General features: G+C 40.5%; 1 protein-coding gene across 1 annotated transcript in view; it reads right to left on the bottom strand.

The window, feature by feature from the left end:
* LOC132406420 (AP-2 complex subunit mu) overlaps positions 1-12,800 on the bottom strand; it is a 78,984-nt gene that overhangs the window by 22,004 nt on the left and 44,180 nt on the right. The window contains exons 5-7 of the mRNA XM_059992058.1: positions 7,191-7,326; positions 1,304-1,445; positions 699-818 (exon numbers count right to left, since the gene is read on the bottom strand). Of these exons, the coding sequence (XP_059848041.1) occupies positions 699-818; positions 1,304-1,445; positions 7,191-7,326 (398 nt within the window). The remainder of the gene's footprint in view (positions 1-698; positions 819-1,303; positions 1,446-7,190; positions 7,327-12,800) is intronic.

Below are 12,800 nucleotides of genomic sequence, written 5' to 3'. Positions count from 1 at the left end.
ACAACAAATACAATTGTTTGGATGTTAATAGTTTAGGCAGATTATGTTTGTTTATTATTGTGACAAATGAAGATCAAACCATATTTTGAGTAATTAATGCAGAAAAGCAGGTAATTGCAAACTTTTTCTTTATTTCTAAATACCAAAGCTATCAAAAGGTATGTAGAGTTGGCAGTAATAAGAGGATGAGTAGTGATCACAATGGTAAAGCAGACTTGAAAGGATGAATGTCCCATTCCTGCAATAAATGTGGTATTTAATATTTCCCCAAAAAGGAAAGTACCTAATTTAGAGCAAGTAATCAGCAGATGAAGGGATGATTAATGTCTGTAATTCACTTAATCACTTGTTAATGCATTGGTATTTCACTGATTATTGAAGTTCATCAACTTTAATCTCAAATTTCAACCATCCAGCATTGCAGTATTCCAAGTTAAATTGAAGCATTTAGTCAAGTCTAACTGAAGTATCTTAAATACTTGATCAAATCTCATGCAGTACATCAAGGAAAAGATTCATAAGCCTTGCCAATGTTAATAATATACAGTAATTGGATTTCAAATTGAAAATATTTAAGTAAAATAAATCTTATATAGTTCAAAGGTGAAATCAGATTCAAAAATCAACTTTGGCAATCTGAAGCCAGCTCCCATGTTTTCACTAGCCCATTTGTTCCACGCATATAGTTGAGTATATACCTCATGAGTTCGTATTCTCCATCTGGTGGTATAAAGCTAATGCTCCTTTCAGATTCAAACTTGCTGAGCCGTACGCATTGGTGGAATGTGCAGTCATCAATTGCTATAGATTGCTTACCACTGCAAAAGTTAAAAGGAGGATAACGTTACAATTTGGTTTGATACAACACAAGCATATTAACTACAGAGTTCACTCCACCCCCACCCCTTCATTTTACAGTAATGACCACCCTCCTACATGAAAATACTGTCTGGATAAAAGTGCAGACAGCAAAGCCACCATTCAAAGGAAACAAATCTGCTCAAACATGCAGTAAAAATGTGAAACACGGTTTCTACCAGAGTCAAGACTGACAGCATCAGTGCAACTGGACTTTGAAGAATTTTTGAGGTCAGAAAATATAATAATAACCAAAGCAAACAGATCTGTTATACAAACCAGTGAAGTTTTAGACTTGAAAAGCAAAACTCTGCAGATGCCAGAAAGACCATAAGACATGGGATGAGAATGCACCCAGTAACTTGGCCTCTTCTAATGAATCTTCAGAGGCCAATCAACTCAGCAAATAAGTACATCCTGGTAAAATTAATTCTTTACCTCTTACCTTTTTGTGGTCTCATCAGCCGTTCCTTTCCCTTGCTTCTCGATCACAATCTTGTCATTCATTCCAAACTTGCATTCTGGCATTCCACTCAAATAACTCTTCATTACCACCCTGCCCGAGACATGTGCACTTAGAACCTGACCTGCAAGAAAGGTAGAGAGATTTGATGTTAACAAACAACACTCCCTTTACAACAAAACTGGGGTGCTGAATGGGATTCAGATCTTAAAGGGGTGCAAATAACAAAATGTTCTGGAAATATACAAGCACTAAGGGGATGTTGAGATTTTAAAAATGGAACTACATCTGGTGAAAATAAGCTGCACGTTTTTCAGGTGAAGATACACGCGTTCCCCTTTAATGCTACCCAGAGACCAGTGACTTGTTATGGTATTCCTGGTCCTGTGGTGTGAACAGGTAAATTCACCATTTTGTACCTTAGAAAGAACTTGCCCTCAAGGTCTGCCAAAAAACTTGTGAAACGCAGTGTTGAACTGTAGGGCAGTTGGCCTGATGCTACAGGATCCAGTGTGCCAGATCCTAGACTCTCATGTCATTTCCTATTGGATATGTGTTGGCTGCACTTCTCTTTGTTTGGCTTCAGAGATCTGTTAATCCAGAGAATTCTCTATGGTAACAAGTGGGCAGAAAAAATCATTGTGGACTCTACTCACCCAGCAAATTGTCTTTCCAAAGCTCCCTTCAGGAAAATGCTATAGGGCTATAAAACTAAAAACTTCATGCCATCTTAAAAGTTTATTCCCACAGACAGCCACACCACTCCCTCTATCTATTACTACTGTCACTGCACTGTAGACAGTACAACACTGCACTGTATAAACCACTTTTTATACTATTGACATTGTAAATAGTTTCTGTATTTAGATATTATGCACATTTTATTCTGTATCTGTACTTTAACCATTTTAAAAAATATTATTCTTTATTTTTTTATAACTGAGGCTGAAAAGAGCTGGACTTCACACATCCATACTTATGCCATTCTGCAGATGCACAGTATCCTTACAAGTTGCTTGGTACAAAAACTGTACCAAGCAGTATATGCCTATGTATATTATTTTTCCTTAACCTTCCGACAGCTTTACATCGGTGCCACAGCAGTGGAAACAGAGCAGTTCCAAACTCCTGGGAGTGCACATATCGCATTGACCCAGAACACATGCCAAACAACCAGGAAAGCTCACCAATGCCTCTCTTTTCTGAGGAGGCTGAAGAGTTGGACTTTGCACACCTACACTCAAGTCATTCTACAAATATGTAACAGGGCATCCTAACAAGCTGCATCACTTGATGATACAAGTTGAGAGTTAGGGGGTAAAAGTTTAGGGGTAACACGAGGGGAAATTTCTTTACTTAGAGAGTGGTAGCTGTGTGGAACGAGCTTCCAGTAGAAGTGGTAGAGGCAGGTTCGGTATTGTCATTTAAAGTAAAATTGGATAGGTATATGGACAGGAAAGGAATGGAGGGTTATGGGTTGTGTGCAGGTCGGTGGGACTAGGTAAAAGTAAGCATTCAGCATGGACTAGAAGGGCCGAGATGGCTTGTTTCCGTGCTGTAATTGTTATATGGTTATACAGAAACTGCACTGGGGCAGACAGGAAGGCTACACAAAGAACAGCTAAAATGGCCTATGCACCATTGAGACCAGCCTACCCGTCATTAAGGACGTATACACAGAAAGGTGCCAGAAAAGGGTCAGTAACATCATTAAGGATCCCACACAGCCTGCTCGAAGACTCGCCACCCGGCAAACCTCAACTTAACCCTAACCTAATCATCGGACAATTTACAATGGTCAATTAACCTACCAACTAGAGTGTTTTTGGATTGTGGGAGGAAACTGGAGCACCCGGATGAAACGCACTTGGTCATAGCAAGAAGGTACAAACTGCTTATTGACAGCAGCAGGAAATGAACACAAGTTGCCAGGACTGTAAAATGTTGTGCTAACTACTACCCTAGCGTGTCACTCCAATTTCTATGGTGTATTTTTTCATTATTATTGTTGTGCTCTTTATCTTTTATGTTTTTAATTTGTGCTGCATCTGATTTGGAATAACAATTACTTCAATCTCCTACACTTATGTTTAGTGTAGGAGATTGTTTACTGTATGGATGCTTATGTGAGAATGCTGTTCTTGGACTACAGTTCAGCATTCAACACCATAACTTCATCTAGGCTCAACAGGAAGCTCAGAGACCTTGGCCTTGACCCTGCCTTGTGCAGCTGGATCCTGGACTTCCTGTAAGATTGCCAGCAGGTGCTAAGAGTGGGCTCCCTCACCTTCACCCCTCTGACTCTCAACACAGGAGCCCCTCAGGACCATGTACTAAGTCCCCTCTTTTATTCCCTGTATACCCATGACTGTGTCGCCACCCACAGCTCTAATCTTCTAATTAAATTTGCCAATGATACTACTTTGACTGGGCTAATCTCAAACAATAATAAGGTGGCCTACAGGGACGAAGTCATCTCTCTGACATAGTGATGTCAAGAAAACAACCTCTCCCTCAATGTCGCAAAAACAAAAGCTGATTGTGAGTTACAGGAGGAATAATCCCTATCGATATCAATGGATCTGGGGTTGAGAGGGTAAACAACTTTAATTTCCTCGGCATCCACATCACTGAGGACCTCACGTGGTCTGCACACACCAGCTGTGTGGTGAAAAAGACACAACAGAGCTCTTTCACCTCAGACGGTTGAGGAAGTTTGGTATGGGCACCCAAACCCTAAGGGGCACAACTGAGAGCATCCTGATTGGCTGCATCACTGCCTGGTAAGGAAACTGTACCTCACTTAATCACAGGTTTCTGCAGAGAGTGTTATGGACAACACAACACATCTGTAGTTGTGAACTTCCCATGATTCCGGACATTTAGAAAGACAGGTGTGATAAAAGGGCCCAAAGGATCATTGGGGACCCGTGTCACCCCAACCACAATCTATCCTAGATGCTACCACCTAGGAAATGGTACTGCAGCATAAAAGCCAGGACCAACAGGCCCTGGGACAGCTTCTTCCACCAGGTCATCACACTGATTAACTCACACTGATTTGTGTATATTTCTATGTTACATTGACTCTTCTATTTAATATAAATTTTTATAAATTACTATGATTGCACATTTAAACAGAGACATACAGTAAAGAGTTTTGCTCTTCATGTATGTGAAGGATGTTAAGAAATAAAGTCAATTCCATTCAATTCACTTGTGAATAGGAAGTGACATTAAACACTTTGCATCTAGAAATAATTCGGAAGATGTGTAGCTCGAATCCTGAATCTTAGTGAATGACCTTTTTTTTGTTGCCTGTCATGCCAATGCACCGCAGCAAATAGTTAATACATTTAAGGCTGATTTATACTTCTGTGTATGCCTATAGACAGGAGGAAATGCGATGCTACCAAGCAGACCAATCACAGTTGTTGCGATCTGCATCGCCACAACATGCAGTTATTTTTTTGGAGAGGTGTGCGTCAGGCTATGGCATAGGGTAGGGTGTAGGGTACAGCATGTTGCACGGCTACACCGTACCTACAGCGTTCATTTGATGCAGAAGTTTAAGTCAGCCTTTATACGTATATAGCAAATAAAGTTGATCCTTGATAAAGATAATTTATGACCTCAATGGCTACTGGTTCTACAACAAATGGGAGGGGAAGGAACAAGTGAATTCCATCATATCCAGCACAAGGACCTGGGTAGTCTGTTGACACAGGGCAAACCGATTCCAACAATGATCTGCACGAGCTGGGACTTTTGCCAGGCTAACAAATCTAGCGCTGGATTGCTTACAGCACAGACCCAGATGAAATAAATACAATGTGAGGGATTGGGAGGGAAAAGCAAATAATGTTATAGGGTGACCTTAAGACATAGAAGCAGAATTAGGCCATTCGGCCATTGAGTCTGCTCCAACATTCGATGATGTCTGATTTACTTCCCCTCTCAAACCCATTCTCTTACAATCTCCCAGTAACCTTCGACACCCTTACTGTTCAAGAACCTATGAAACTTCACTTTAAATATACCCAATAACTTGGCCTCAAATTCCACAGATTCACCTCCTTCAGGTTAAAGGAATTCTTCTAATCTGTTCTATTCTGAGTGTGCTGACTACACTCCCACAACTAGAAACATCCTTTACACGTCCACTCTAGATAGGCCTTTTCAATATTCAGTAGCTTTCAATGAGATGCCACCTCATTCTTCTAAACTACAGTAAGTACAGGTCTAAAGCCATCAAGCATTCAACAAATATTACCCCTTTCACTGCAGGAATCATCCTCCTGAACCTCTTCTGGACTCTCTCCAATGCCAGCACATCCCAAAACTGCTCACAGTACTCAAACGCTAGAAGAAGAATGTCCATGATGAACCAAATGTTCAAGTCAAAGTCTCTACATCTCAGCATAGAGGTCATACCATTTTGCCACTTACAGGGAAAAATGAGGTTGAGGTGGATAATAAATCAGCCATGATTTGAATGGCCTAATTAAGCTCTTCTGTTTTACAGTCTAGTCCTGTCTATTAAACCCTAGTCTTTATTGAAGGTCTTTCCACGAGGAACCACATTTATCTTCTGCGTGATCATCAGCAGAGGACAGGCTCATCAGCAGAGTACAGTTCAAGGGTTTGCATCAAGTCACTGCCACAGAAATTAAACTCTAATGTAATCACAATCACTTTTACTATTGATCCCATTAATACTTGCTCTTGGAAGCACATCCTGAATGCTAAGCAAAGTATCAGTGGAGATAATTCAGTTTTAGAAACCTTTCATCTGGTTCATGTACCTTTCATCTGGTTCATGTATTATCTGCTGACAAAAATCATCAAACTGCAGATGCTGGAAATCTGCCCAGTGTTTCCAGCATTGTTTTTTTTAGATGTTACCTCATCTTCCTCTTCAAGCCCTCCCCACCATTGAGCACATTTACAAGGATCCATCATCAAGAACCTCCATCATCCAGGCTATGCTCCCTTCTCACTACTACATTGGGCAGGAGGTCCAGGAGCATCAGGTTCCACACCTGATCAACAACAGTTATCACCCTACAGCCAATAGACTCCTGAACCAGCATGGATAACTTCAGTTTACCTCAACTTTGAAATGACTCCACAACCTATGGACTCACTTTTAAGGGCACTGTAACTCAGGCTCTCAGTGTTATTTACATTTTTTATTATTTGCATTATTTGTCTTCATTTGCACATTGGTTGTTTGTTATTGTTATTCACTTTTTTAAATAAATTCTATTGTATTTATTTTCCTGTAAATGCCTGAATGGAAATGAATCTCAAGATTGTATAAGGCGACATACACTTGCCGAGTTAATCTTTAACTTGAACTGAACTTTGCTTCAACCACTTCATTGTTTGCTCCTCTCTCCACTTCCCTCACATCACCACTATTTCATCTTCTCAAACCAATTATGTACCAGTTAGTAGGTTAATTGGTCATTGTAAAATGTCCTGTGATTAGGCTAGGGTTAATTAGGTGGGTTGCTGGGCAGTATCATTCATTGGGCCAGAAGGGCCTGTTCCGCACTTTATCTCTGAAATTTATTTAGAGTTCAAATAAATGAAAGACTGCTTGAGTATCTTTTCCAACCTCCAAGTATATGTTGAATTTTGTCAAATTGTCTTCACGGGATGTATCATTGACCCTATGCTGTGCTGCACTGCCTCCAAACCTGTACACTCTTCCTTGCAGACCCAAAATCTGCTGCACAACTTGTCTACAATACTGAAGTACAGAGATATGCATGCAAAATTTGTCACAGGACATTGAAAAATGGCAGATATCAAAATGAGAGCAAGAACCTTCAATTGACAGCAGCACTTTAATATCTTATACCTTGAGGTGACATTAACAGGTTGACACTCTCCAGAACATCCAGGAAAAGTTCATTTCGTCGGTACTTGATCCCTTCACGCCTCCATCCAATCTGCCCAGTTACCTGGCTTGTGATCTGTGACTGTTCTTCCTTGGTCTGGAAAAAGGAATGCTCATATTAGAACCAAACACAAAACACTTTTTTTTAGGAGTGCTGGATTACAAACACAGTCAACTGTCATTAGATGGAGTATCCACAATACTTTACACCACAGCAGATCTTCACAATGACTTCCGCTTATGTCAAGGACAAGATTCAAGTCAATGATTCCAAGGCTTTTCAGTCAGTAGTTTGGAGTACCCTTCCCCCATCACCAGTAAGCAACACAGAAGCAGGCAGATTCTCCTACCTGGTGCTATAAGTCAGGTCGCCAGTCACAGGTGGAGAAAGAGAAAGGAGAGCAGGATTAGAACCAGGAGCACCATACACATGGTTAACAGGCAAGCAGTCAGTACACAGAGATGATTAAAAAAAAAGAGAGAACAAGTTAGCAACAAGGGCAAGTGCAACAATAATAAGATATGACGTGTTGATATAGCTGTCTATCATGTTGCTTCATCCTTTTGAGAAAGTTTGTATGCAATTAATTTTGTAATCCAGTGATTATAATGATGCTGACATTATAAAAAAGGTTAATTACAATTCTCTGCTACACAAGATCATGAAGGTCAAAATACAAAGTAATAAACTACATCAATTATTTAGGAATTAAGATGATATTGCTTCTTCACTCAGAGGGTGGTAAGAGTGTGAATGAGTCACCAGCAGAAATGTTGGATGCGGGTTCGAATTCAACATTCAAAAGAAGGCACATGGATGAGAGGGGCATGGAGGGCTATGGCCCAGGTGCAGATCGATGGCACGAGGCAGATTAATAGTTCAGCATGCATTATATTGGCCAATGGGCCTGCTTTGGTGCTGTAGTGTTCTGTGACTCTATTCTATGTCTAGCATTATTCTATATTTTACTTTCTTTGAATACTACACGGCAATTGGCCCTCTGGCCCAACAAGCCCCTGCTGCCCAATTACACCCATCCATCCTACTAACCTGTACATCTTTGAAAAGTGGGAGGAAACTGAACAAATGGAGAACATACAAACTCCTTATAGACCGCAGTTGGAATTGAACCCAGGTTGCTAGCAATGTCATAGCATTATGCTAATGACCCATATTCTTTAATTCTATAGCATTCTTTAACTGAATAACTGTGAATGTTGCACTTTCACCAAGTTACTCCATTTAGAAAAGCTGGCCTATGTTGAAATGGTGTATTATCAGAATGAAACAGGAATTGATTAGATGATGCTATCATCTTCCTTATTCTTATTTATCAGCAATAAATAAAATGATTTTCTGTTACTCGTCTGAAGTGTGTGCTTATGTGGGTAGTTTCACTGCAATGGAAACCCAAGACACAGTTTCCACTTGCCTGGACAGGGAGATAGATTGCTCACTAAAACAAATCCATTGCTATTTGCAGGGAGAAAGGAATATATCTCCAGTGTTAACATGATAAATTCAAATTTTGGTTCACTAATTCATCACCTGCTTCGTGAAAAGTAAAACCAACCTTCATGACAAGACCTTTTCATTCCCAGTATGGATGGTCACTAACTACGTGAGCTTGGGGAATTTGATTTTTCATATCTTACAGATTCAGACAGCCTGCCTTGGGGATCACCGCAGAAAATCACTTTGGACAAAGCTCATTTCAAATGTTCCATGTAAACAGAGGAATTATTAATGGGAAAAAACCTGTCCAGCTGGTTCACCTACTACCTCACTATGTTTTGCTCTCTTTTTTGCATTACTTATTTAACTTTTATGGATGTAGTTCTCATTCCTATTTATGTATTGCACTGTACCGTTATCACAAAACAATAAATTTCATGACATATGTCAGTGACGTTAAATGTGACTCAGGTCCACATAAACAGCCATATACTAATAATTATTCTGTTTCCCCTTTTAGAGATAAACTACACCTTTTCCAGGATATTTCAAATTATGCACAAGCTGCATTTCAAAAAGTAATTTTAAGCACATCAATAGTTTGTATTTGAATGAGTATTAGCTCTTACATTTCTCCAAAAGGTTATCAAATGGACTGACTGCCGAGTTCTCCATTGTGATACACAATTTGATGCCTACGATTAAACTATTAGACTGACAGGAAATTTGATGTTCCACAGGCTGACCAAGTTTATTTGGCTTCACCTCAGGCACCTCTGGCCTGAAGACAGATAACAAAACTTCCAACTTATCACCCTATTTATCCCTCTCCTCATTAACTTTCCATATATCAATATATTTTCCATTTCTTTAAATATATAACTGATAAAACTTCAATTTGCCAGGCATCTAAACTCCCACTCCCAGAGAGCATTTGCAGCATTCAATTATCAAATCACAGTAGCGAGCAGTTAGGGCAATAATACTGCAGCATTTGGGAGTTTGGAGTTCAATTCCGGCACCGTCTGTATGGAGTTTGTATGCTCTCCTGTGACATTGTGGGTTTCCTCCGGGTGCTCCAGTTTCCTCTTTCAGTCCAAAGACATACTGGCTGGTAGGTTAATTGGTCATTATAAACAATCTGTGATTAGGTTAGTGTTAAATAAGTAGGTTGCTGGGCAGCCCTTCTCGTTAGAACAGAAGGGCCTGTTCAGCACTCTGTAAATAATAATTCATCTCAAATCCTTACTCCTGGAATAAATTGCCTCAAAATGGTGTATTTCTGCTCATATTTCATATGGTCTTAGAGTTAAGTGACAAGCAACCTAAGAATTATATTTTTTGAGCTGATTAAAAATGCTGAAAATGTAACTCCCAGATGTGACGCACATGAGAAAAAAAACCTAGCGTAATGAAGTAACTTTTAATCCAAAAAATACACACACTTCCACACTAAACCCCGAGATCAAAAATAATTCAAAACATAAAAAGCTGCACCAGGTTCAGAGTGCTTGTAACCTTTGTGCATATATAAGGCTTTCAACTACATGTCTTTTTCATGAAGGCACACTCCTTCCAGATAAACAAAAAAGTGTTTCATATTGCTGCACACTCAGTGGCCACTTTACTAGGTATACCTGTACAATTGTGTGTGTGTGTGTGTGTGTGTGTGTGTGTCTCTAATCAGCCAATCATGTGACAGCAACTCAATGCATAAAAGCATGCAGACATGGTCCAAAGGTTCAATTGGGTTTTAGACCAAACATCAGAATGGAGAAGAAATGTGATCTAAGTGACTTTGACCGTGGAATGTTTGCTGGTACCAGGCTGGGAGGTTTGAGCATCTTAAAAACAGCTGACCTCCTGGGATTTTCATGCAAACCAGTCTCTAGAGTATATAGAGAATGGAGTGGAAAAACAAAGAAAACATCCAGTGAGTGGTAGCTCTGTGGGTGAAAATGCCTTGTTAATGAGAGGTCAGAGGAGAGTGGCCAGACTGGTTCAAGCTGACAGGAAGGTGACGGTAACTCAAATAAACATCACAACAGTGGTATGTACATGTTAAACCTTGGGCTACAGCAGCAGAAGACCATGAACATGTGGTTCTCAGTGGTCACTTCATTAGGTACAGGAGATACTTAATAAAGTGGCCACTGAATGTATAGTGCTTTTTTTGGCGGGAAAAAGGAATGATCCTATCATTACCAGCACAGTTGATATGCTCAAACCCCCAAACCAGGGGTGTTAGGCTAAAAAAGCCTTAAAGCTCTCAATGTTATACTGAGTGACTTCCTGCTGAGTCAGGCTGTGTACTACATTTCAATGGCAGCAAATTCGGGCCATGTGCTGAATCATAGTCTCCCAGAACAAAAGAACAAATAACACTATCTGTGCCTGCCAGCTTTTACAAACAGGAAATGTTATTAGAGTGCTGGCACCAGTCCTGCCTCAGGAAGCTGACATTGCTATGCTCGTAAGAGCAAAGTGGAGTATCTGGCTGTCAGGTGTTCCTCAGGACAAAGTGTTGATTGCACAAAGAAAGAATATCAACATAACATTTGTTACTCACAGCACTCACTTTCATTCAACACTCTTTAATTGAAGAGGGAATGAAAATTACAGCAGGATTTAAGGAAGCTGTTAAAATTTCTGAACTCGTGTCCTTCTGGGAAGAGGGAGTTTGGGGCAAGTGCAAGGATCATCCAGAGATCCTGTTATGAAGACACCAACTTGATGCGGGACAGATGATGAAGGACACCCATAGATGTTGAGTTGTCCCAGGTCGGTGGGTTCCAGGAGCAGATGTCCGTGAGAGCAGAAGGCACAAGGGCCAGTGACTGAGCAAGCCCAGAGTTTGAAGCCTGGAGTTCGGCGTGCCATTATCGGCTAGTCCAGTGTTCGATATGGAAAGTCAAAGTGTGAATACAATCAGAAGTCTGGATGTCAAAGACTGATGACCAGGGCCAGCAACCCGGAGGCCTGTTCTGTGGTTTCAGGAATATCATATGGGAATGTCAGTGATAGGGAGGAAAGGGGCTCGTTTTCTTGCTTGTTATATTCTGCTTTGTTGTGTTCCATGTTGTTCTGCCGAGCATTGTGGGCATGTCATGTTGGCAACACAAGTGTGTGGTGTCACTGATAGGCTACCCCCAGCACATCCTTAGGCTGTTTTAATTGTTAATGCAAACAATATATTTCGCTATACATTTCTCTGTATATGTGATAAATATGAATCTGAATCCCACTGTAAAGCATTAAAACAAATGTATAGAAACCACAGAGATTGTCTGCCTGACATCATAACCACGACTTGTGCAGCACCAGCTGCTCATACGACCACCCACCACCTGTTCCCATGGCTGAATTTGACAGTGATCAGAGGGTTAAACAGATGCTACACATTGCCCAAGAGTGACCTGCAGTGTAGCAGAGAGAAAGAACACCTTTCACCTCCTTCGATAGCACCATACCACCATACCTCCTTCCATACCATCATCCAAATTTTCTTATCAATGGTGAAGGCTCAGTCATTGAGTTCATTCAAAATACTGATCATTAGGGTTCTGGATATTGAAGCGTTCTGGATATTGAAGCCTTCACTATTGCTCAAGATAGAAAACTTGCAAGTAAAAATATACGGACTCCAGTGTTGTCGCTATCAGTTTGGCCAAAAGAACTTGTAATTGTGATTAAAGGCCTGAAAAGATTTACTGCCCTAATAAGTGCCTCAATTTCAGTCTAAATAAACTACTTTATTTTAAAGTGATAGCCAGTGCCCATTCCTTAAGGTTGTCATAGCCAGGGGAAGGAAGCGGGGAGTTGGTGAGGATAAGCTCCAACTACCTATTAAATGTTCCCAATGGTGTGCATCTGAAATACTTTTTGCCAACCAAGTCCACCTCCTGTCCTTCACATGTGAAACCGTTTCTACTGACAGGAAAAGGGGCAAAAGTGGGTTATTGCAGCTTTAAAACCAGTTGCTTCGGGTGTAATGGGGCTTGTTGGCCATGGTTGACAGCTCATCTAAAAGAAGGAAAACTCTGATCTCAAACCTCCACTGCCTTGGGGCTACACCCACTTATGGAGAAGGCTTCAGGAGCAGAGTACACTGAGTT

The sequence above is a fragment of the Hypanus sabinus genome, chromosome 2 (assembly GCF_030144855.1).
Source record: "Hypanus sabinus isolate sHypSab1 chromosome 2, sHypSab1.hap1, whole genome shotgun sequence".
Lineage (NCBI taxonomy): Eukaryota > Metazoa > Chordata > Chondrichthyes > Myliobatiformes > Dasyatidae > Hypanus > Hypanus sabinus.
The sequence above is the reverse complement of the archived record's forward strand: the minus strand, read 5'-3'. Positions and strand labels throughout refer to the sequence as shown.